General features: G+C 45.6%; 1 protein-coding gene across 2 annotated transcripts; it reads right to left on the reverse strand.

Annotated features, from left to right (window-relative positions):
* Positions 1 to 1,914: 1,914 nt before the first annotated feature.
* On the reverse strand, positions 1,915 to 17,465 carry LOC118393956 (AP-2 complex subunit alpha-2-like). Of its 2 annotated transcripts, XM_052462524.1 has the most exons (23): positions 17,294 to 17,465; positions 15,958 to 16,026; positions 14,053 to 14,195; positions 13,669 to 13,862; positions 13,361 to 13,490; positions 12,990 to 13,091; positions 12,738 to 12,846; positions 12,453 to 12,603; positions 12,158 to 12,326; positions 11,854 to 11,991; positions 11,504 to 11,686; positions 9,527 to 9,624; positions 8,990 to 9,221; positions 8,431 to 8,604; positions 7,563 to 7,750; positions 7,352 to 7,423; positions 7,069 to 7,151; positions 6,878 to 6,968; positions 6,611 to 6,733; positions 6,320 to 6,436; positions 4,888 to 4,957; positions 2,408 to 2,542; positions 1,915 to 2,247 (listed from the first exon to the last, which is right to left on the reverse strand). In XM_052462524.1, the coding sequence occupies exons 1-23, from the start codon at positions 17,358 to 17,360 to the stop codon at positions 2,170 to 2,172; spliced, it is 2,916 nt and encodes a 971-aa protein (XP_052318484.1). In that variant the 5' UTR covers positions 17,361 to 17,465; the 3' UTR covers positions 1,915 to 2,169. The 2 variants fall into 2 exon arrangements, with proteins under 2 accessions (XP_052318484.1, XP_052318485.1); XM_052462525.1 differs by lacking the exon at positions 7,352 to 7,423.
* Between the last annotated feature and the right edge of the window lie 8,480 nt (positions 17,466 to 25,945).

The following is a 25,945-nucleotide window of genomic DNA, read 5'->3' on the forward strand; positions in this document are numbered from 1 at the left end:
AGAGTGTGAATGGGGACCAGGGAGGAACTACACCCACAGATGGGTGTGGCTAAAAGCCTAGGTCCTTCTAGGGTTTCACGGAATCTTGACAAGTTATCCTGAGGGGTATATTACATAGCAGGATTAATGAGTTAGCCAGCTAACTTGCCTAAATATTCTTAACTACATTCTTATTTTTTGGAAAGAAGCTTGACATGGGCATGGTCTAATTGATTCAAAAACCAAAAACAGATATTTAAGCTTAGCTTTCAATAGTAATTTCAGTTGTTTTATCAGTTAGCTGGCCAACTCATTAAGCCTGCTATGTAGCATACCTCTCCGGTGTTGGTGATTCTAGAAAATTCCTTAATATTTATTTTTTTCCCCTTCAATATTACATTGAATTTCCTATAACCAAATACCAGTACTGTAGAACCCATTTGAAATATAATGGTGAAACATAATACAATTTTACATTCCAGCACAGGATTAAGTGCTAATAACATGGTAGTAGGGTAACATCTTATAGTTATACTCAATAAAGACATTTTGCCCAGTTACGCCGTAATTTAATCAGAATTATATTATTGATTCAGGGTAAATATCTATGCTTAAAACAAAACTGCTCCTCCCTACATCACATAACTAATTGTGGTCATCACATATTCCGCTATTAGTCAAGTTTCATTCAACATTTTCCAAGTGTACAAGCATAGGACTAACCCTGAAACTCAGCTCCTTTCCTGAACCATCATTCAACTGCTGTGTGAAGAGTACTCGCTAGAAGCCAAGAGATAAACCACTATGTGCTGCAGGAAAGATTTCTGTTTTACCATCAAGGATACGTTTAGGGTCCTATACGCCGTTTACCAAAAACAAGAATACATTCGTAATTCTGATAATCATTAAAACCATCAACATGTCCAGAGTTTGTAATTGAATGTCTTGTTTAAGTTTAACATGCCGACCACCTATATTATGAGCATAAAAGTGCCCTCTCTGGCATATAGAAGTAACTGGGTTATGCATACCTAATGGCTGCATGTATTATATATTGCACTCTACCATTTCAATTGCAAAAATCTAAAAATAATCTGGTGAATGTTCTGATGGTACACTATCAACAACCTAAAACCTTAACCAACTGTGTAAATAGCCTATTAACCAATGAAATAAATAATACATAGTCCCAGCCTTTGTTCTAGAAGGGATCCGTAGTGGTGACGGATACCGGTATGCTTGTATAATCATAGATTACACAACAGGTGGTTCTCATCCTGATTGGTTAAAACCGTATTCCAGCCAGTGTCGTTTCTACAAAAAAAGTTCATTGGATACAAAACATGTTCTAGAGACATATTAGATACCAAATACCCCCTGATTTGGGACAGAACCTTGGTTGGACACACAATTGTATGCATATCTGAATATAATGACAGCACTTCATTCCTTACTGGTTTGTTTAACATAAGCGCGCACACACACGCACACTACTAACAAGAAGATGATTTCTCATAACAGTCCCTTTACCTGACTGTTAAGACCAGCCGGAAATATCTACATAATGACCACTGCCATTTAAATTCTCACCTCCGTACAAACTAAAACAAAAATCACACAATGGCTAGGGTTTGCAATAGGGTCATGACGTGTTCAGGGACAGGGACTTGTTTCCAGGTAAGACAAGAGCAGAAGACAGCTGCCATCCTTAGAACTAAATAAGATTACATCTTTTCATGTATGCTTGTGTAACTGTAACCCTGGATCTGAAACACAAAATAGATGTGTCTATGGACTATCATTACTCAGTTGGATTAGACAATTAAGGCATTTTCTTGCCAGTCCCCCTGAACTCCAATTCTTCCAGTCAATATGTCTTTAAAAGTACAGGGAGAGGACAAAGCCTTTTCCACAACAAAAGCACAGACGTAAATATTATTTGCGAACAAGGACATAAGGCAGATTTAATGCAGTGAAATATTAGTAAAGTGAGTGAAAAATGATACAGTACATTTATAATAAGTCAAATATAAAAAAGAATTTACACTATCAATTCCAATTTAATTGAAACAGACGGGAAGGATAAGGGTGACCTGTTTGTTATGAACTATGTGGTGTCTTCAGAAGTGGCAGGGGGAGCTTGTACAGTTCTATGGTATGCCAAGTAAGACAACCTGATCTGGAAAAAGTTCAGAATTGTTCTGAGAGCAGATCACAAAGGCGCTGTGACACAGTATCACGGCTTGTCCTGAGTGTTAAGCGGTACATCTGAAAAAATAAAGGAGAGAGAGGTTAAATAGGTGGGTCAAATACACTGTCTGGATATTGTAAACTCCTTTCAACCACCATTTAAGAAACAGGAAATAGTTGGTGACAGGGTCCTGGGGTGGAGAATAATTCTCACTGGAGGGAGGCGAGGGCTACATACCTGTGCTTGAGTATTAGGCTCCAGTCTCAAGAGGCAGCCAACCTGGGTGGTCTTTGTATGGATGACACCAGCTCCCACAAAGTTGAAGGGGTTTGGATCGACCCCATCCAGCAAAGCAGCACCAAACCCCATTATCTGGAAAACAAAAAACAGACACCAGATCAAGGTTACGACTATCGACAACAGCCCAACATGCTGACTAGACCGGGCACGCATATGCGTCATTGCACACACATTGATTTAGTCAACTCAAATCAGACACGATCAGGACAGGCAGGTTGAAATATCAAAATAAACTCTGAACCAACTATATTAACATTCATGGTCATTTAGCTAGCTAGCTTGCTGTTGCTAGCTAATTTGTCCTGGGATATTGTTATTTTACATGAAATTGCACACGGTTCTTTTTTTTCTGGATCTTTGTAGAATTTTGAGTCACACAAAATTGTGTGTCCTCTAGTCAATCATCCACAGATAATAGGAGAAACCTAGTTAGTTTCTAGTAATCACTCCTCTTGCAGTCGTCTTCTGTGGACTTTATATGGTGGTTGGCAACCAACGTTAAGATGCATTACCACCAACTGGACTAGTGTGGATATCGGTTCAGCTTTCAATCACCAACGTGTGTATACGCTCCTGAAAACCAATGGGACAGGTGGGACTTGCAGCACATCAAAAATAGAACCAAGTTCAATTTTAGCCCCAAGCTACACAGATGCTCATTGACGTGCGCATGCACATTGTTTTGCAACGCTCAACAGCTTGTAGAGTCCATGCCACGCAGGAGGTGTGGTCAGCACGTTACATAGTATTGCTAGTGAAGTCAGGGTGATCTTTATGCAGTTTCTTCACTTTCGTCTTTCAATCAAATATTCTAAGTCAGAACTGTCCGGAGTAGTGATGCTTCATATGGTGTCACTATGGTGTCACCAATTTGCTTAACGCCCCAATAGGTCCACAGACGACACAATCACACTGCCCTAACCCATCTGGACAAGAAGAATACCTATGTAAGAATGCTGTTCATCGACTACAGCTCAGCATTTAACACCATAGTACCCTCCAAACTCATCATTAAGCTTGAGACACTGGGTCTCGACCTCGCCCTGTGCAACTGGGTCTTGGACTTCCTGATGGACCGTACCCAGGTGGTGAGGGTAGGAAACATCTCCACTTTGCTGATCCTCAACACTTGGGCCCCACAAATGTGCGTTCTCAGCCCTCTCCTGTACTCCCTGTTCACCCATGACTGCGTGGCCATGAACGCCTCCAACTCAAATCACCAAGTTTGCAGACAACACTACAATGGTAGACTTCATTGCCAACAACGACGAGACGGCCTACAGGGAGGAGGTGGGGGCTATCGGAGTGTGGTGCATGGAAAATAACCGCACACTCAATGTCAACAAAACGAGATGATCGTGGACTTCAGGAAACTGCAGAGGGAGCAGCCTCCTATCCACAACGATGGGACAGTAGTGGAAAAGGTGGAAAGTTAAAGTTCCTCAGCGTACACATCACGGACAAACTGAAATGGTCCACCCACATAGACAGCGTGGTGAAGGGGGCGCAGCAGAGCCTCGTCAACCTCAGGAGGCTGAAGAAATCTGTCTCGTCACCAAAAGCACTCAAACTTTTACAGATGCACAATCGAGAGCATCCTGTCAGGCTGTTTCACCGCCTGGTACAGCAACTGCTCCGCCCACAACCGTAAGGCTCTCCAGAGGGTAGTGAGGTCTGCACAACGCATCACCGGGGGAAAACTACCTACCCTCAAGGACACCTACACCAACCGATGTCATAGGAAGGCCAAAAAGATCAAGGACAACAACCACCTGAGACACTGCCTGTTCACCCCGCTATCATCCAGAAGGCGAGGTCAGTCCAGGTTCATCAAAGCTGGGACCGAGAGACTGAAAAACAGCTCCTATCTCAAGGCCATCAGACTGTTAAACAGCAATCACTAACATTGAGTGGCTGCTGCAAACACAACTCAAATCTCTAGCCACTTTAATAATTGGATGTAATAAATGTATCAAAAGCCACTTTACATAATGTTTACATACCCTACATTACTCATCTCATATGTATATACTGTACTCTATACCATCTACTGCATCTTGCCTATGCCGTTCGGCCATCGATATATTTTTATGTACATATTCTTATACATTCCTTTACACTTGTGTGTATAAGGTAGTCGTTGTGAAATTGTTAGATATTACTGCATGGTCAGAACTAGAAGCACAAGCATTTCGCAACACTCGCATTAACATCTGATGTATTTATAAAGCCCTTTTCAACCAATGGCACAAAGTGCTGTATAGAAACCCGGCCTAAAACCCCCAACATTTCTATCAACAAAAAAATATACTGATCAGATATACATTTTTAATAAAGAAAAGGCTGATGTGCTGCTACTAGGCAACCAACAAGTCAAGACAATCTCCATAGCAATTCTAATCATAAAGGGATCTCACCTTGGCTTTGGTAACTTCTGTGTCCATGGAATGCCTTGCTTTGAAGATATTTTGTACCTCTTGCTGAGGGCTGTGGGTAGAGAAAGTCAGTCAAATCAAAGTTTACTTGTGCGCTGAATACAACAGGTGTTGTATTTACCTTAGTGAAATGCTTACTTACCAATAGTGCAAAAAAGGGATTAGGTGAACAATAGGTAGGTAAAGAAATAAAACAGTAAAAAGACAAGCTATATACAGTAGCGAGGCTACATACAGACACCGGTTAGTCAGGCTAATTGAGGTAGTATGTACATGAATGTATAGTTAAAGTGACTATGCATATATGATAAACAGTAGCAGCAGCGTAAAAAGAGGGGTTGGGGGGGCACACTGCTTCATCTTGCAAATAACGGGGATGTCGGCCCTGCCAGGTGTGGAGAATGTCTTGTGCGTCTTGTTTGTGGAAGAAGAAATCTGTCTAATCCGAGGTGAGTGATCGCTGTCCTGATACCCAGAAGCTATTTTTTTGCCATAAGATATAGTTGCAGAAACATTACGTACAAAATAAGTTGCAAATAACGCAGGGGGAAAAAACAAAAACACAATAGCACAATTGGTTGGGGGCCCGTAAAACTGCTGCCATTTCTTCCGGTGCCATTTTAGTGGCTAGCAGTCACTAGCAGCTTCACCCTGAGCTGTTAAGGATGTGTAACTACACTAAGTTTCACCTTGTTGCTGAATGATGGAAAATAGATACATGTATTTCCATGTGAACATGTTGATGTCGTTGCACAATTTTCCCCATTTAATTAAAATGCATTAGACTAAGATGTATTTCACTGACCTATACCACCTACATAAATCAATATTTGGTAGAAGCGCTATCTGGAATACCGGTGTATTATTCATTGGTCACCAGACTTTACACACTCCTAGGGAAACATTGATCTATCTCTTGGCAATGTTGCTCAAGCTCTAATGGAACAATTTCACAAGAAACTGTGTACCTATTCTGTTGGCATTTCCTTCACATTTAAAATATACAGTGGGAGACAGTACACACTATTAATATCAATATTTACACATGCAGGACAATCTGAATGAATGAGCCCTTTTGTGTCCTCGGAATACGAGGAAGAGTAAACTGGCACATTGTCAGAGGGGAATATTGTGTCCATATCAAAAGAGAGAAAACATGTGATAGGAATATATTTTTTGGGGCGGCAGGTAGCCTAGTGGTTGGGCCAGTAACTGAAAGGTTGGTGGATCGAATCCCCGAGCTAACAAGGTAAAAATCTGTTGTTCTGGCCCTGAACAAGGAAGTTGGCCTGGGAACAGTGGGTTGTCATTGTAAATAATAATTTGTTCTTAACTGACGTGCCTAGTTAAATAAAGGTTAAAAACACATTTAAATATATGACCAAATCTCTCTTCTATATACATGTTTCCTTACGCTCCAAGTTGTTTCCAGCGCTGAAAGAAGTCCAGCGATGTCATCTCTGTAGGCTGGATGAATTTGTTTAAAGTAATAGGCAGTTTAACGGCAATGTTCTGGAGAGTTCCCCCGTACCTGTGAGTAGAAACAGGAGTAAAACAATGCTAAATAACTGGGAAACCGATACAGTAGCTTTTCCAACAACGTTCATGCAAACATTTATCACCAATCTAGCAAATAGTTGCACCCTGAAACACACTCTGATATGCAATGTATTATAAAAGCACATAGAGGAAAATAAGTTCTTACCTAAACTGAATGTTGAGCACTGGTGCATCCACAAAGTCAGACACACATTCAATGTTGAGTATTTGCTGGAGTTGTGCACCCCCGTCCACAGTGGGGTCTGCAGGCTTGGCATGGACATTCAGTTGTAGGGGAACAGTTAAGAAAAAGGCACAATAGGAAGCAGTAAATTGCCACCCCTAGACAATAAATAATAAACTGGGCGGATTTATTAAAACAGCATACGGAAATTATTTTGGAAAATTACATAATAGCATCTAGTAAAGGATATGAGCCTGCAGAGCATCTTGGCAGACCACAGAGGCAGCGAAATTCATGAACTGGGTTGATGTCTTGTTACCAAAGAACACATACATCCGACCTGAAAAAAAAGAGACTTAATTAAACCCTGAGATCTAAGGGTCAAACAATGATCATAATCACACTTAGGTGCATATGTATTTTTGCTGAGGGGTACTCACCCAGATTCTGTCGGAATTCAGACTTCAGGCCGATCTGGAGTAGCTGGTTCTCGTACAGGACACCATTGTTCTTGCAAACAAACCTGGAAGGGAATGGGGCAAGCATCTCATATCTGGTATCTTGGGCTTAATATACTGTATTGACCCCCAGGAAGGGATTCCAACCAAGATGCCAAGAGTCACCCAGCATACAGTAGGGATGTAACTAATGTCCCTTTCACCAGCGCAATCTGCTGTGAGCATGCAAGTGTTTTGAACAGACTCCACTGATGACGTCTCTTACTTGTCTTCAGGTTCCTCTGCAGTGGGCAGAGTGGCGTTGGCATATGCTACTTGTGGAGTATTCGGCAGGAAACTGAAGCCATGAGTGAGATGCACAGCGAGAATGTAAAGGGCGAGAGGAGCACATTCACACCAGGTTTTAGTAAGCTCCATGACAGATCAATACAGTTAAAAAGCCCCTGCCTCCCTCTGATATTTGACCCACTCCTTACCTGGAGAAGTTCTCATCTGCAACAGGCCCCACTGCCACTGGTGTCTCTACAGGAAAGGCTGCTGTGTTTCCAGAGAAGACATCCACCAGCAGGCTTGCCCCCTTGGAGGCAGGAGGGGCAGAGTTTTGAGTGGCAATGGTGCTGCCCAGGCCAAGCAGGTCTGTGGAGGTAGTGGGGGACGCGAACACCTTAGGAGAGGTAACGGTCACAATTACTTCACTTCGGAAGTTCAGGATCTGAACCAATCAACCGCTCTAATTAGTCTTACGCTAATGAAAGTACAGAGCAACACAAACAAACCTCTGTAGGAGGATCTATAATTATTAGGACTATACTTAGGACTCAACAATAAAAATGGTAAAACCCTAAGAATATATAGTGCTAAGTAATCAAGCTCACACAAAAGCAATGCATCATTTTAGCATCTTGAATAGTCTTTATTCCGTAAGCAGATCAGATTACATGATGTTGTTAGGGCAGTGTATTAAGGTTAGGGAAGTGACAAGTGAAAAATCCAGCATGAGCATCTAGAACAACCAGAACCTGAAAGAGGGGCCCAGCAGAGCGCAGCACGGGGACAGCAGAGGCCTGGGGGGGCATGGGGGCCTGCAGGAGGTAGGAAGAGGAGCCCGGACGTGGCCGGTTGGTGGGGGTGCAGTCGAGGCGGGGGCCAGAAGATCCCCAACAAACAAGAGAGGAAAGCTCTAATGAACAGAGGAGGAAACAGTGAAGGCAGGACAGAACGAGAGAGCTGAGGATAGTTACTGAAAAGAGCAGAAAACACCAGCATAGAAAAATAGGGAATGTACACACCTGAGAGGAGAGGAATATGAGGCTCTAATAAGTAAACACACGACAACAGTAATACCTTGGCATTTGAGGTAGTGCTGCTATGGTCTGCAGTACCCCCGTTGACACTGCGTTCCTTGCGGTTCTCATCCAAATCGGGATGCAGGTTTCCTGGTCCCTTCTTCCTCTTGAGTTTGGCCAGTATAGAGGACTCCCTCTCAGGGAAGGGAGGCATCTCCTCCAACACCGTGGCCTTGAGGGGAGCACAGAATAAATGGGGAATGAAGAGCATGACCTGGGGTGAAGGAACTGCAGGCTCTTTTCTGAATTACAGTCTTTCTACCAACAAAGATTTTCCTGTGAGTTGTATTCTGAACAACTAAAAACCAAACAGCTAAGTGTAATATAAAACCGTTTTAAAATTGTATTAAATGTAAAAGTGTCAATCTTGTCCAACTGCTAGCTCACTGCCATAGAGGACCACAATGGAAATAAGCATTCAGGTTGTTTTTTTTATGCTAGTTCATTTCTAAAGAATGTAATGTCTCCAGCTGGAGCATACTACTACTTTTAATTACCTAATAAATGCAATCAATCAAGCTTATAATGGCACAAAGGCAGGGTGGAATGTCACTGACCAGTATGTCAGTGCTGGCAATGCAGCTGAGGCGCAGGTACTCCACAGCACGCTGCTGTAGCTCAACGTCTGCATTGCGGAGCTGGCTGTCTGAGCGCAAGACCTCCTGGATGGTGCCCTTCACCTCAGGAAAAAGGTTGATGAACTTGATGTAGGCTGAGAGCAGCAAAGCCCGGGTGGGCACTGAGCACAGGTGAAACTTGGAGTGGAGCAGGTCAAACTGGATGAGTGGACTAAGGAGTTAGAGCAAGAAGGACAATGGATAACACAGTGAGTGACATCTGTCCTCAGCTCCAAAGGATATCATTGACTGCACATTTCTCCAACCAGTGGAGGCTGCTGAGGGGAGGACGGCTCGTAATTGCTGGAATAGAGTCCATGTAATGGAATCAACCACATGGAACCATGCTTTTGATACCATTCCATGGACTCCATTCCAACCATTATTATGAACAGTCCTCCCCTCAGCAGCCTCCACTCTCTCCAACTAAGAACAACAGTGGATCACTGAAATATATGGCATTAATCGGTTACTAACCTTGACCTTGAATCTCCTGCTATCAAGTTCCCAAACTCCCCTAGAATGTACCCTCCGACCTTCACCAGGTTCTCATGGCAGGCTGGGGCCTGGAGTGCCTGTGGAAAGGAAAGAGAGTCAGAGTTAAGTATGAAATAGCATAATGGATTGGAGTGGGTGGGTTAACCTACAGAGCATTACATCAGCTTTCTCCTACCCATCTTTCCAATTTGGTCCTTCTTTACACACGTACGCTGCAGTCACAAGACATAGGCCTCCTTACTGTCCCTAGAATTTCTAAGCAAGCAGCTGGAGAAAGGGCTTTCTCCTATAGAGCTCAATTTTTATGGAATGGTCTGCCTATCCATGTGAGATACGCAGACTCTGTCTCGACCTTTAAGTCTTTATTGAAGACTCATCTCTTCAGTACGTCCTATGATTGAGTGTAGTCTGGCCTAGCGGTGTGAAGGTGAACGGAAAGACACTGGAGCGACGAACCACCCTTGCTGTCTCTGCCTGGCCAGTTCCCCTCTTTCCACTGGGATTCTCTGCCTCTAACCCTATTACGGGGGCTGAGTCACTGGCTTACTGGTGCTCTTCCATGCCATCTCTAGGAGGGGTGCGTCACTTGAGTGGGTTGAGTCACTGACGTGATCTTCCTGTCCGGGTTGGCGCCTCCCTCTGGTTGGTGGCCTGGGGGAGATCTTCGTGGTCTCTACTTGGCCTTGTCTCAGTGTAGTAAGTTAGTGATTGAAGATATACCAAAGTGGGTGGGGTTATAGCCTACCTGGTTGGCCCTGTCTGGGTGTGTAGTCAGACAGGGCCACAGTGTCTCCTGACCCCTCCTGTCTCAGACTCCAGTATTTATACTGCAATAGTTAGTGTCGGGGGGCTAGGGTCAGTCTGTTATATCTGAAGTATTTCTCCTGTCTTATCCGGTGTGAATTTAAATATGCTCCCTCTGATTCGCTTGCTCTTCTCTCGGAGGACCAGAGCCCTAGGATTATGCCTGAGGACTACCTGGCCTGATGACTGCTTGCTGTCGCCAGTCCACCTGGTCATGCTGCTGCTCCAGTTTCAACTGTTCTGCATACGGCTATGAAACCCTGACCTGTTCACCGGACGTGCTACCTGTCCCGGACCTGCTGTTTTCAACTCTACCACACCTGCTATGGCTAACTCTGAATGATCGGCTATGAAAAGCCAACTGACATTTACTCCTGAGGTGCTGATCTGTTGCACCCTCTACAACCACTGATTATTATTGTTTGACCCTGCTGGTCAGCTATGAACGTTTGAACATCTTGGCCATGTACTGTTATAATCTCCACCCAGCAGAGCCAGAAGAGGACTGGCCAACCCTCAGACTGGTTCCTCTCTAGGTTTCTTCCTAGGGAGTTTTTCCTAGCCTCCATTCTTCTACAGTACATCTGCATTGCTTACTGTTTGGAGCAGCAGTCTGCATGGGTCTGTTTTAGGATATTACAGTGACCTGCCAGTGAGACAGACACAAGCAGAGAGACTGAAGGGAGAATCAAGTCATCTTATATTGCTGTACCAAAGCACAAGGCAGGCTCATAGTTTCCTCCCAGAGAAGACAAAGACAGGTTTAGTGGTGAATAGTGAATGACGCTCTCCATCCCCCTGACCTCACAGGTCACATCCAGGCAGGCAGCACCTGTGATGAGGATCGGAAGTGAGCTGCTTAAAACGAATATGATTAAGGAAACACACCTACATCAGAACTATTGTGTTATTGACTGTACATTTGTTTATCCGATGTATAACTGTTGTTTGTGTCGCACTGCTCTGCTCTATCTTGGCCAGGTGGCAGTTGTAAATGAGAACTTGTTCTCAACTGGCCTACCTGGTTAAATAAAGGTGAAATAAATGTTAAAAAATACAAAGTTAATATAATGTTAAACAATCCAGACAGGTTACAATGAGTCCCCCATGGCTCGTTTAAAGACAGATTATTCACAAAAATAAAATAAGCACCTCGAACACGGTCTTGGCAGCATAACCTTGTACTTCATCTCTGTTGATGACGATCTGGATGACACGGTACCAGACCTCGTCACTGACATAGTCCCCAGCGAAGCGGATCAGGTTGAGGATGGTGTCAACATACCAGGTGTAGTCAACTGCATACTTCTCTGCCAGGATGGCCACCTTTAGCACCTGTGGTGAGAGGTAGTCTTATCAGATCAAAGAACGATGGGATTCATGTTTTTATTTAGGTCTGTGGAACATATTCTTCCAAATTACCTAATTTAAAACATGAAGATAGCAAACTTTTGATTGGTGAAATTATTAGAGAAATGGTTAGATACTGGGCTAGAACTCACTATCTCCTCTCTGATGGAGTAGTCTGCTGTCTCCAGGTAGCTGAGCATCTCTGCTACAATCTGTTTGGCGTTGCTGCGGTCACACATGGCATAGAGCAGGTCCACAGCACGCTGACGCACACTGACATCTCTCTCCGACTGCAGGATTCAACCAGGTCAAACACAAACATCAGGACTAAGGCAGAGTCACACTAACAGGAACAAAACAGACACAGGCATACATACACTATGTACTCAAGAAGACACTGAATACTAGGATTGGCAGATGTAGCTTGTGAATGCAGGTACAAATGAGTTTGCGTACTTTGAGGGCATTTATGACTGTCTCGATGTGTGTCTTAACAGCCTCATGGGAGAACTCGGAGCTGGCTAGGGTGCACATGCTCTCCAGGGCCAGGTAGCGCAGGTTAGTCTCCCGGTGCTGGAGGAACTGGCCCAGCTGGTTACAGGCCCGCACCAGCAGAGTGGGCTCGCTGTCGGGAGAAAGAGACATTGGTGCCATTGTCACCAGGACAGTCCAACTCAACACAAACAAACTGCATTTCTTGAATAAATTGGTCTTTTGTAGCTGCTGCAACTGGGAGAAGGCAGCCCCTCACCTGTCATGGTGGATGATTAGACTGATGGCCTCAAACAGCACAGCGTTCTTAGCGTTGGAGTGCTGCACCTTCTTCGACTTGGGAGGCTCCTGGGCCTTGTTCAGGATGGTTTCCAGACATTCCGTCAGACGGCCCCGGATCGCACCATCCTCTGAGGGCAAGAAAGGGGCCGCAGATGAAAGCACAACTATGTTCATCCCGGCAACACTACAGACCTTTTCTGAGTAATATGTTCATATAGTCAAACACCCACACGCATGTCATCATGCTCATACAGCTTCTTACCAGGCGGAGGATAGCACTGTAGGAGACGCAGGAGCTTGACAGAAAGCCAGGGAGCTGCAACAAAATAGTAGGTGTAGTCCTGCAGGTCAGTGGAGGCCGAGGAGACGATCTAGAGAACAGGAGGACATGAGACATGACTAACACATTACGCCTCAAGCAAACAACTGACTAATAACTAAGGGTCATAATAACATTCAATGGTGACATTGATGAAAGAATAAATAAAAGTCCTGCACACAGCCATATGCCTACCCTGCTGAGTCTGGCTACAGCCAAGGAGACAGAGGTCTTGAAGTCCTCTGGGCTCTTCTGTGCCAGTGTGGTAATCAGGCTGGTGGCAGCGGTCACCACACCCTGTGGAAAAGGGAAGTAATACAAATGCCATAACACACAAACAGCTAATCATTTATATTACACTATACACCAACCAATCAGATAACTTTTTTGCATGAAATGTTTTTCCTCATTACACCCACAACCTATTATTTTGGCTCAAACATAGCCCTAAGAACAAAGACAGAAGGTCATGGTGAAAGAATTCTCTCATCCACACCGATCCAAATCTCCCTCACTAAAACCAAAGGTCCACAGTCCTCTCATAATAACCCCATGGTAGTCAGTACCAGGTGCTGGTCATTGAGCAGATGAACCACCCGGGTGGTCCACTCGCCCATGGGTACCAGGTCTGGAGAGGTCCTGTTGAGACGCAGCAGGCACAGGGCAGCACTCTGCTTCACACTGTCCATGGTGTCCCTGCAAGACAAACCCTGCCAAATTATGACAGAACATCAGCATCACTTAACTGGCACATAGCTTCAGTTTTTTTTTACAAAGAGGCCTGACTGACAAAGTTACAGCCTCAAATGTTAAACTGACAGAGGGTACCTCGGTCATTAGGCTAAGTCTGCTCCACACCACTACCCTTTCTTACCCAGCCACCAGGATGCGGGGCACCTCAGCTGCAAAAGCCTCAGCCATCTCCCTGCTGCCCACATTGGCAATGCAGTGCAAGGCCAAGTTCATGAAAGTGGGATTCCTGCTGGACAGGTCATTCTTTATGGCATTGTTGATAAGGCTGATGAGGTCACTGTTTGAGTTGACCAGCACTGAGATGAACAGGTAACCCTGTGGAGTTGGATAGAAATAAACAGTTAATCAAACCTGAAAGGAATTAAAGGGAAGTTATCATAATAGTTTAACATAAACATTGAGAATAGATTGTGTAATTCACAGTGTTTTGTCCAATTAGATACATAACTTAAACCACTCACTTAGAGTCACACAAACAAATTCAAAGACCGGCTTCTCTACTCACAATTTGTTTCTCTGTGTACTTGTTGGAGCTGAGCAGGTTGACTGCCTCCATGTGGCCAAAGTCGATGTCATGGCCAAGAAGGAATATGAAAAGCAGCTTGCACACATATTTCTTCTTACTGTAGCCATCTAGTGCCTTGTCTCCTGCAGCAAAACAGAAAGGTTGTTGTCATGACTATGACTTAGAAGCAGAAAAAAACTGGAAGGAAAGAATACTTTTAAGACAAGCAAAGTCACAATGACTGATCAAGTGTTTGAGAGCACAGAACTTTAGTGTTCTTCCCTTTTAAAATGAATCCTAATCTGAAGCATGGAGGCCTAAAAAGAGCAGTATGCTAACCATGAAAAACGTGAAACCCATTTAGGAATAGATAAAAGTACGACATTCCATGTTGCTAGGTAAATCAATCCCACAACTGACTGTAGTTGAGGAGAGAGAGAGAGAGAGAGTCAGCAGCACAAGCCAGAAAGCTGAGTGCAGCACTTTTTTCACCTTGGTGAAAGAGGGCAAATGGTAGGAGGCCAATGAAAAGAATTACAGATTCAGAACATTGCACAAATAAATAATGTCCAATGCCGCTTACAGGAAACCTGGAAGTGCACTTACAAATGCAGACCAATGCACATTATAGCATGAAGAGCTGCAACAGCATTCTGAAAGTGGGAGTTTAATGGAGCCCACACCCCTGTCTTGAACCCCACCTCCACTGTGTGTGGGACGATGTCCCGTGAGAGAGATTAGGAGGGGCTCTACATTAAGGATTAGTTGGACAATGCATACGGAGTTTCTCTAAGATAAGGCTATCATTTTCTATTATCTGAACTTTCTGCATAAACTAAGTATTATCTCATTCAAAGTAAGATAAACATGTTTACATCACAATCATAAAACATTTAATGAATGTGTGTATGGAGAGAGGAAGAGAGAGGAACAGCAAGAAAGAGATTCTGTAGATCTCCACAGGAAGTTCCCCAGGAAACGAGGGAAAGGATTCCAGCGTGCTAACATACTGTGCCCCCCTCAGTTTCCTGACAGAACAGTTGACTCAACAACTCTCCCTGTGCCCTTTAGCTTCTCCCTGCCTCACTGAACTTTAATATAGCTTATCTTTGGGGATAGTTAGGGACCGTCAATAAATTATACGATGTAAATGGGACAATATTTTATACATTTATAATTGGGTTGTTTTTTTAAGCCATTGAAATGTGGATTGACCTTTTATTGTCCCATAGGGATATCTAATGTGAAACCAAATTTACCATGTTACGATCGGGTCATGTGCAGCTATGCTCCAAATTGATGATTCGCCTACTTGGGTGCTGCCAACTGTAGGCAGGATTAAAATAAACCCAACCCACAGAAAACTGTTACAGTACCCTTCATTCCATGACATATATATTTTTTACTACCATCTCACAAATCTCAGTTTTGGACAAGACTGGCTTTATGACCAAAATTATCCTATTTGCAATGTAGTACATTTTGAAGTTTATTTTTGGGTGCAGTCGTTCTTTAACCAAATAGCCTGCCTCAGTGGTAGCCTAAGTACTCCATCAGTTTGAAAGGCAAGCCTTTCCATACAAATGTGTTGTTACGTGATAAAAATGAGTTGGCTCATAAGCCCCTCAAAAGCAACTTTGCAGACAGGCCCAACATGTTTTCTACCCACCAAAACACAAGTCACATGATTTTATAGATGCCAATATCAATTTTCACTTTGGAACAGCTGACTTATTTTAGGCTAGATGGAGCAGTTGGTAGAGAACATTTCTGACATTCAGCATAGCTGTGAGGGCACTGTTAATAAGCTAAATGACTAGTGTCAGTGTGCACAAACCTTATGTGGAACAATCAGACACCAAAGTGTGTTCACACCCAGATTTAAAGGGATTTTGCTTGGCTTACCTTTAAATTTTGAGCGGATGTTGGCCAACTCTTTGTTAATTCTCTTGATCTCTGCTTCTTTACTTTTACCTAAAATGGAAAATAAAACATGTTATATGTTCAATGTCACCTGTATGGGCCATATGCACCTGTATGCAAGTCTGAATGACAGCACTTGTGGAATGGGCTAAATTATTAATTGTTTATTTTATTTTCTGCAAAGTATGTGTATTGATGTGCCTATGCACCATGAATTAGGGAGGTGAGGTCAGGAAATAAATTGGATACCCTTCAGGAGCAATGGTCTTAGTAGTAAGATGTCTAAATTATGGCATGGATTTAGGTCAGGAGAGCATACCTGGGTTGGGAGGATCAGACCCAGACCTACCTCTAGGATGAGTTGTTCGGCATGGATCTGTAGCATGCCTCATTCACACCTACATTGAAGTTATGGAACGTTGGTAACCTTCACTGTCTCTGCTATTGATTTACGCAGGGAAACTAGTGCTCTAAATAGATTTGCTCACAGAGCACATTTAGACTTCACTGGCTCTGGTCTAGGTGAAAGTTCCCAGTCCCAACACCATAAAACCCTGCACTGCAGCTGGGTTTCTTGATGGTAGTATACGCAATCCAGCTACTAGTATTGTTATTGTCGGAGGAACACGCACTCATTCATAGAGCATGTTGATAATTGCTAGAGAAAAAAAAATGTATTAGCTAGCTAGTCAACATTTGTAGAGGTAAGTAGTTTGCTACTAGATTACAGATATACCCAGCACCAAATGTGCAAATTATCAATCTACAAACGATGTGACACCAGCCAGCCAAAATGATGAATGTCACCATGATTTTTTAAATTTCCTGACTGTGTGACCCACGCCCCTTGGCTAGTTTGCTAAACTAGCTAGCCTAGCGTGACATTAAACCAGTTAACGTTAGTTAAGTATAACTAGTACAGTAAAAGTTTGCATTTGCCGTCTGTAGCTAGCCATTTACCTTTATTTCACAGACTGGACGTTTGTTTAGGAAAACATAGTTAGCTACCGTCCTTTGCGGGCTATTTTTGCTTCAATCTCTAGCTAACATTGGCTAACTATAATGGCTAACGTTAGTTTGCTAACTGTTACCTATGTTTGCTACATTACCGTTAACGGACTTCGGCAGGTTTGCTATTTGCTAGCTAACTAGTTAGTTAACGAACTACCCGCACGTTAGTTTGTTTTGTTAAGTAGCTAACTAGTTAAACATGGCGCGCGTGTGCCTTTACGTTGGATAGCTTGTTTCATAGCTAGCCTTGCATTAATCCCAAATTAACTGTAGCTTGCTAATCAGCAAGTCAACATCATATACTCACAGTTCCTAATGTCCGATATAAACACAGCGAGGCCACGCATTCCATCTCCTTTAGAGACTGCAGGCATTTTGTTCCACACGATATTTTTATTCTTAGCCTGTTCTCCGCAGTCAGACCGTAAATACACTTTATATCAGTTGTTCGGGAGTAGGTTTTTGTTAAAGAGGCGGGGTCACTTGAGCCACAAATAAGTGTCATGATGTTGGAAAAATTTCGCACATTGCACATGTCTTATTTTCTCGATTTGGACACGAATTCGCTTTCCAAAGCTAATAAACATGTGTAAATGTAAGCATAATTTTGTATTCCTAATTCAACATTAGTTAGGGAGCGTAAACAAAGTACAACCTTTTTTTACATTCGAATTTCAATAGCTCCTTGGTCATGTGACCTACTGACCTCAACCAAGTTTCAGAATGTCCACTGACTACCCTTCTCTGTTGCACACCCTTTGGTTTGTCAAGTTTCATCTCACTCGATTTTACATGACTTTTTCAAAATTAAACATTTCAATAGCTCCTTGGTTATGTCACGTACTGGACTCAAACAAGGTTCAGAATATCAACTGACTACCCTTCTATATTGCACACCCTTTGGTTTGTCAATTTGAATCTCACATGTTTTTACATACATTTTTCAACTTTCTCATTTCAGTAGCTCCTTGGTCATGTGACACAATGACTCCAAACAAGGTTGAGAATGTACACTCAGTACACATTGCACACCCTTTAGTTTGTCCATTTTCATTTCAGGTGATTCACATGAATATTGTCAACTTTAGAATTTCAATAGCTCCTTGGTCGTGTGAAGAATGTACACTCAGTGGGCCTACACACTGCACACCCATTCGTTTTTTCTTTCCCCCCACCCGCCAAGGGAAGGGAGAGAGCTATTGAAATTAGAAACAATGAAAAACATAGAAACGTGTGTAAAATCACCTGAGATAGAAATGGATGAACTAAAGGGTGTGCAATATGTAAGGCTAGTGACTGAATGTTCTGAAAGTAGTTTGAGGGCTGTAGGTCATAAGACTAAGGAGCTATTGACATTTGAATCTTTAAAAATGAGATGCAAATGGACAGACAAAAGGGTATGCAATGTGTAAGCCCACTGAGTGTACATTATGAACCTTGTTTGAGGTGTGGGTCACATGACCAATGCGCTATTGAATGTCAAATTTAAATCATTTAAAATAGTGTGAGATGTAAACCAACAAAACAGCGTGTGCATTGTGTCTATGGTTCTAGCTAACCCGATGGCAGTTTTGAAAGTTTTAAGAGTAATGGTTAAAGAACTATAGAAATTTGAAAAATGAGATTTGTCACTATGTTGACGGTCCCTAACTGATGTTGGTGAATGTAAGGAAAACTACAGGCAAATATCTGTCGAAGATCCAACCTGAATCTGTCTTTACCTCGGTGAGACATGCCCAGTAGAGACCTCGGGATGTGTAAAAGCCACTCATTTCAAGCACAGTGAGTGGTGTTAATGATTGTGGCAGACCAGGGGGTTGGGTCAAAACGTTTACACAGATCAGACACGGACAGAGTAGAATTACCTCAGTTTCAAAGGTTTTTATTAAAATAATAGTTCAAAAGAAAATAATATGTCTCCCTGATGAGACCCTCTCCGGGATACCGTCTTCTTGGCTTCGGGTCTTGCTGTATCCTGTGGGGATCAAAAACTGAACTCACTCCTGTTTCTTATGCAACCATCCCCAACTATACAGGAGTCCCTTCTTCCCCCACTCTCTTCCCTGTGTACTGCCCTAATGGCAGCTTTATGGGACTTGTACAGCTGGTGAGCAATCAGCCCTTGATTACTCACCAACTCCCAATCAGCCCCAATTAGTCCTGGCCGGAAAGCCCGTCGAGACCTGGCACGTCCAGCAGATGGAGCCATCGCCTCGTGACGTTTATTCCGTCTGTCACCAGGCCTCGATGAGTCTCCCCCTGGTGGCTGACCTGCTGTACGCCACCCCCATTAACTCTGTCAGGGAGGGAGGGGACTGTCATCAGTGCGACGTCTGTCTCCCTTCTCGATAGCACATCCGCGTTTCCATGCTTCGCCCCTGACCTGTGCACAACAGAAAAAGAGAAGCGTTGAAGGGACAAGAACCACCTGGTGACCCGATCGCCGTCCAGACCAGGGGAACATGATCCATGACCAGGGTGCTTCCCCCCCTGCTTCCCCCCCTACTCACAAGGCAGGCAATACGCTCGACCTCATCTTTACTAGATGCTGTTCTTCCACTAACCCCATTGCAACTCCCCTCCAAGTCTCCGACCACTACCTTGTATCCTTTTCCCTCTCGCTCTCATCCAACACTTCCCACACTGCCCCTACTCGGATGGTATCGCGCCGTCCCAACCTTCGCTCTCTCTCCCCCGCTACTCTCTCCTCTTCCATCCTATCATCTCTTCCCTCTGCTCAAACCTTCTCCAACCTATCTCCTGATTCTGCCTCCTCAACCCTCCTCTCCTCCCTTTCTGCATCCTTTGACTCTCTATGTCCCCTATCCTCCAGGCCGGCTCGGTCCTCCCCTCCCACTCCGTGGCTCGACGACTCATTGCGAGCTCACAGAACAGGGCTCCGGGCAGCCGAGGCGGAAATGGAGGAAAACTCGCCTCCTGCGGACCTGGCATCCTTTCACTCCCTCCTCTCTACATTTTCCTCCTCTGTCTCTGCTGCTAAAGCCACTTTCTACCACTCTAAATTCCAAGCATCTGCCTCTAACCCTAGGAAGCTCTTTGCCACCTTCTCCTCCCTCCTGAATCCTCCTCCCCCTCCCCCTCCTCCCTCTCTGCAGATGACTTCGTCAACCATTTTGAAAAGAAGGTCGACGACATCCGATCCTCGTTTGCTAAGTCAAACGACACCGCTGGTTCTGCTCACACTGCCCTACCCTGTGCTCTGACCTCTTTCTCCCCTCTCTCTCCAGATGAAATCTCGCGTCTTGTGACGGCCGGCCGCCCAACAACCTGCCCGCTTGACCCTATCCCCTCCTCTCTTCTCCAGACCATTTCCGGAGACCTTCTCCCTTACCTCACCTCGCTCATCAACTCATCCCTGACCGCTGGCTACGTCCCTTCCGTCCTCAAGAGAGCGAGAGTTGCACCCCTTCTGAAAAAACCTACACTCGATCCCTCCGATGTCAACAACTACAGACCAGTATCCCTTCTTTCTTTTCTCTCCAAAACTCTTGAACGTGCCGTCCTTGGCCAGCTCTACCGCTATCTCTCTCAGAATGACCTTCTTGATCCAAATCAGTCAGGTTTCAAGACTAGTCATTCAACTGAGACTGCTCTTCTCTGCATCACGGAGGCGCTCCGCACTGCTAAAGCTAACTCTCTCTCCTCTGCTCTCATCCTTCTAGACCTATCGGCTGCCTTCGATACTGTGAACCATCAGATCCTCCTCTCCACCCTCTCCGAGTTGGGCATCTCCGGCGCGGCCCACGCTTGGATTGCGTCCTACCTGACAGGTCGCTCCTACCAGGTGGCGTGGCGAGAATCTGTCTCCTCACCACGCGCTCTCATCACTGGTGTCCCCCAGGGCTCTGTTCTAGGCCCTCTCCTATTCTCGCTATACACCAAGTCACTTGGCTCTGTCATAACCTCACATGGTCTCTCCTATCATTGCTATGCAGACGACACACAATTAATCTTCTCCTTTCCCCCTTCTGATGACCAGGTGGCGAATCGCATCTCTGCATGTCTGGCAGACATATCAGTGTGGATGACGGATCACCACCTCAAGCTGAACCTCGGCAAGACGGAGCTGCTCTTCCTCCCGGGAAGGACTGCCCGTTCCATGATCTCGCCATCACGGTTGACAACTCCATTGTGTCCTCCTCCCAGAGCGCTAAGAACCTTGGCGTGATCCTGGACAACACCCTGTCGTTCTCAACTAACATCAAGGCGGTGGCCCGTTCCTGTAGGTTCATGCTCTACAACATCCGCAGAGTACGACCCTGCCTCACACAGGAAGCGGCGCAGGTCCTAATCCAGGCACTTGTCATCTCCCGTCTGGATTACTGCAACTCACTGTTGGCTGGGCTCCCTGCCTGTGCCATTAAACCCCTACAACTCATCCAGAACGCCGCAGCCCGTCTGGTGTTCAACCTTCCCAAGTTCTCTCACGTCACCCCGCTCCTCCGCTCTCTCCACTGGCTTCCAGTTGAAGCTCGCATCCGCTACAAGACCATGGTGCTTGCCTACGGAGCTGTGAGGGGAACGGCACCTCAGTACCTCCAGGCTCTGATCAGGCCCTACACCCAAACAAGGGCACTGCGTTCATCCACCTCTGGCCTGCTCGCCTCCCTACCACTGAGGAAGTACAGTTCCCGCTCAGCCCAGTCAAAACTGTTCGCTGCTCTGGCCCCCAATGGTGGAACAAACTCCCTCACGACGCCAGGACAGCGGAGTCAATCACCACCTTCCGGAGACACCTGAAACCCCACCTCTTTAAGGAATACCTAGGATAGGATAAGTAATCCTTCTCACCCCCCCCCCCCTAAAAGATTTAGATGCACTATTGTAAAGTGGCTGTTCCACTGGATGTCATAAGGTGAATGCACCAATTTGTAAGTCGCTCTGGATAAGAGCGTCTGCTAAATGACTTAAATGTAAATGTAAATGGTACCTAACAGGTAATACTTGAGTGTCTAGCGCCCACTTCACTGCTAGACACTCTTTCTCAACAATAGACTACTTTTATCTCTAGGTATCAGCTTTCGGCTGATATACATGACGGGGTGCTCCTCCCCATCGTGTATATGGGACAGAATGCATTCGTCTGGACCACCATCGGCACCTGGAAATCGGGCATTATGAGAATCGGATGGGAGCACATCGCTTCTTTCAGACGGCTGAACGCTGCTTCTGTCTCGTGAGTCCATTTCACTGTTTTTGGGAGGCGGGCCCTGGTTAGATCCGTGAGGGGGGAAGCTATAGCCGTAAAGTTGGGGATAAACCCCTAATCCAGTCCCAGGAAGGACTTGACCTGTGTCAAAATGCATGGAGCTGGCCAGTCACGTAACGCGTGAACCTTCCTCTCCTGGGGCTTGACGTTCCCCTGTCCCATCAAATACCCCATGTACTCCACCTTCTCGAACGCTAGTTTGCATTTCTTGGGGTTCGCGGTCAACTCGGCTTGTCCGAGCGCGTCCAGCACCGCCTGGAGCACGCGCTCCAGGTGCTCTTCCTAACCTTGGCTGTGGATGATGATTTCATCCAGATAGGTCTCTGCGTACTGTTGGTGGGGTCGAAGCACTCTGTTCATCAGTCGTTGGAATGTGGGCGGGGCTCCGTTGAGACCGAACGGGAGCATCCGGTACCGATACAATCCGTCTGGTGTCAAAAACGCCTAAAACTCCTCCGTTGAAGGAGGCTGCCAACGGTCCATGCCAATATCCTTTGGTCAGGTCAAGGGTGCTGATGTACTGGGCCTTTCCCAATCGGTCAATTTTATTTTACTTTTAAAAAATGTACCTTTATTTTACTAGGCAAGTCAGTTAAGAACAAATTCTTATTTTCAATGACGGCCTAGGAACAGTGGGTTAACTGCCTGTTCAGGGGCAGAACGACAAATGTTGTACCTTGTCAGCTCGGGGATTTGAAATTGCAACCTTTCGGTTACTAGTCCAATGCTCTAACCACTAGGCTACCCTGCCGCCCCAATAAGCTCGTCCGCCCTCTGCATGGGGTAGGAGTCGAACAAGCTTATGTCGGTCACACCCCGGAAATCATTACAGAAGCAGAGGTTACCATCCGGTTTGGGCACCAACACGATGGGGCTGCACCATGCACTGTGGGACTCTTCAACAACCTCCATCCTCAGCATAGCCTCGACTTCCTGTTTTACGGCCTTCCGTCGGGCCTCCGGAATCTGATATGGCCTCTTTCGTACCATTTCCCCGGGCCGGGTACAGAGGTGGTGTTCAATGAGGGTCGTGCGGCCCGGCTTCTCGGAGAACACCGCCGTGTTACGATTGACGAACTCCCTGAGCTCTTGCTTCTGTGCCGGGTCGAGGTCCTTATTACTCAGGACCACCACTGGTACCTTTAGCGTTCTGGGTCCCGACCATAACACAGCCAAGGCTGTCCTCTCGTGCCACTTCTTCAACAGGTTCACATGGTAAATCTGTTGGGGTTTCCGTCTCCCCGGTTGCCATACGCATTAATTGACAGGTCCCAGCTTCTCAGTCACCTCGTATGGCCTGTGCCATGTTGCCAGAAACTTACTTTTGGCCGTGGGGATTAAGACCAACACCTTGTCTCCCACCTGTAATTCTCGGGGCTGGGCTCCCCGATTGTAGACCTGGGCATGGGCACATTGGGCATTCTCCATATGTTCCCTCACGACTGGCCATATGGCTGTCATCCGCTCCCTCATCGTCTCCACGTGCTCTACCACGCTGCGTAAGGGGGTCGGTTGGGCTTCCCACACCTCTTTGGTGAGGTCCAGTAGGCCGCATGTCCTCCTCCCGTAGAGGAGATCGAAAGAGGAAAACCCAGTGGAGGACTGGGGTACTTCTCAGATTGAGAACAATAGGTGTGGTAGTAGCTGGTCCCAGTTCTTCCCACCCTGCTGAATGACCTTCCGCAGCATTTGTTTGAGAGTTTTATTGAAGCGTTTGATGAGCCCATCCGACTGCGGGTGAAAGACGAAGGTCCGGATCTGCTTGATCTGCAGGAGAGCACACAACTCTTTCATTAGGCGGGACATAAACTCAGTACCTTGGTCTGTCAGGATCTCGTTCGGGATGCCCACCCGCTCTAAAGAGGTGGAACAGCTCCCGGGCGATTCCCTTGGATACCGCTGCCCATAGGGGAATGGCCTCAGGATACCGGGTGGTATAATCTACTATCACCAGGATGAACCGGTGTCCTCGTGCTGTTTTTACCAGTGGTCCCACTATGTCCATGGCGATGCGTTCAAAGGGCACCCCGATGATTCGTAGGGGGACCAGTGGGGTTCAGAAGTATACTTTTGGGGCAGTGAGTTGACACTCAGGACAGCAGTCTTCCACGGCCCTCCTCATCCCGAGCCAATGGAACCGGGCGGCGATCCGTTCCCAGGTCTTCTCCATCCCCAGATGCGTCCCCAACAGGTGGGTGTGGGCCAGCTGAAGAACGGTTACCACGTACCGTTGGGGCAGCAACAATACCTCTTGAAGTTCACCCTGTTGGCGCGACACCTGATACAAAAGGTTATTCTTGATTTGGAAATTGGTGTATCGTCAGTCTCTCACCCCCGGAAGTAGCTGTCCATCCACCGCTATCTCTTGGGCTGCGGCGGCTTTCAAGTTCGGATCCTCCCACTGGGCCATCCCAAATTGTCCCCTCAGTTGGCCCCCAGCAGGTGTCTCGACTGGCCCCTCGAAATCGATCCTGAACCGCCTGTTGTGCTTGTTGGACCTGGACGAACTGAGCTATCAACTCGCCCATGCTGATGCTGTGTAAATGTCAACCCTGATCTGACCACGTTATCAGAATTCCCGCATTCTCTACCACTTGTGGAAGACCAGGGGGTTGGGTCAAAACGGTTACACAGATCAGACACAAACAGAGTAGGATTAGCTCAGTTTCAAAAGTGTTTATTAAAAGAATAGTTCAAAAGAAAAGAATATGTCTCCCCAATGAGACCCTCTCCGGGATATTGTCTTCTTGCCTCCGGGTCTTGCTGTATCCTGTGGGGATCAAAAACTGAACTCACTCCTGTTTCCTCTGCACCCTCCCCCAACTATATGGGAGTCCTTTCTTGCCCCACTCTCTTCCCTGTGTGCTCCCCTTCTGGCAGCGTTATGGGACTTGTACAGCTAGTGAGAAATCAGCCCTTGATTACTCACCAATTCCCAATCAGCCCCAATTAGTCCTGGCCGGAGGGCCCATTGAGACCTGGCACGTCCAGCAGATGGAGCCATCGCCTCGTGATGTATACTACGTCTGTCACCAATCCTCGATGAGTCTCCCCCTGGTGGCTGACCTGCTGTATGCCACATGATGCATGGTGAATTCTGATTCAGAAATACTTTTAGTTAGTATAATCTAGCAGACAGACAGAGAGAGTGACACAACAACAACAAATTGATGGATAAACACAGACACATGTCACTTGTGTAGATTCTGTCATTCTGCCCGCTTGGTACTACAATCTACGTGCAAGTTATCCCTTTTGTATCTTGCAGGCTTATTCAGTACGCATTTATATTGAGAGAATTTTCAACCAGTTTCATCATGTGTGAAATTTGTTTCCATGTTGAGATGTATGTTTATGTTTCCTTGGTCCTTCACATGGTGGTGCTGCTGTCGCCACTTTTGGAAGTTACAAAGGCTTGTTGTTATATAGAGTCTATGGTTGCATGCAAACACAAACTCTTTGGGTGGGGGCTGGGGGCAGTTGTATCATGCACACTATCATGAATGATTATGCAGTCTTAGAATTAGAGACAGTGGTAGGGCCTATCTCTGTTCCTCTACCTAAAGCATGGACCCCTATATACCTATAGAAGGAAGAGAGACTGAATCAAACGGCCACCGTCAGATTCATGGCCATACAGATAATATGATTTGACTTCCTGTTCACTGTTGCCCCAGAGCTTTCCTTTAGCTGTCATTCATCCTGTGGATCCATGTCTTGCACAAAGTG

Source organism: Oncorhynchus keta, chromosome 14 (assembly GCF_023373465.1).
Source record: "Oncorhynchus keta strain PuntledgeMale-10-30-2019 chromosome 14, Oket_V2, whole genome shotgun sequence".
Taxonomy (NCBI): Eukaryota; Metazoa; Chordata; class Actinopteri; order Salmoniformes; family Salmonidae; genus Oncorhynchus; species Oncorhynchus keta.

Excerpts from the sequence above, each read along its gene's own strand:
- LOC118393956 (XM_052462524.1), bottom strand. The coding sequence starts at position 17,360 with ATGCCTGCAGTCTCTAAAGGAGATGGAATGCGTGGCCTCGCTGTGTTT. Across the intron at positions 8,605-8,989 it reads TTGCCAGCACTGACATACTG|GCCACGGTGTTGGAGGAGAT; the intron begins GTCAGTGACATT and ends GCTCCCCTCAAG. Across the intron at positions 7,424-7,562 it reads GCAGATGAGAACTTCTCCAG|TTTCCTGCCGAATACTCCAC; the intron begins GTAAGGAGTGGG and ends TCATGGCTTCAG.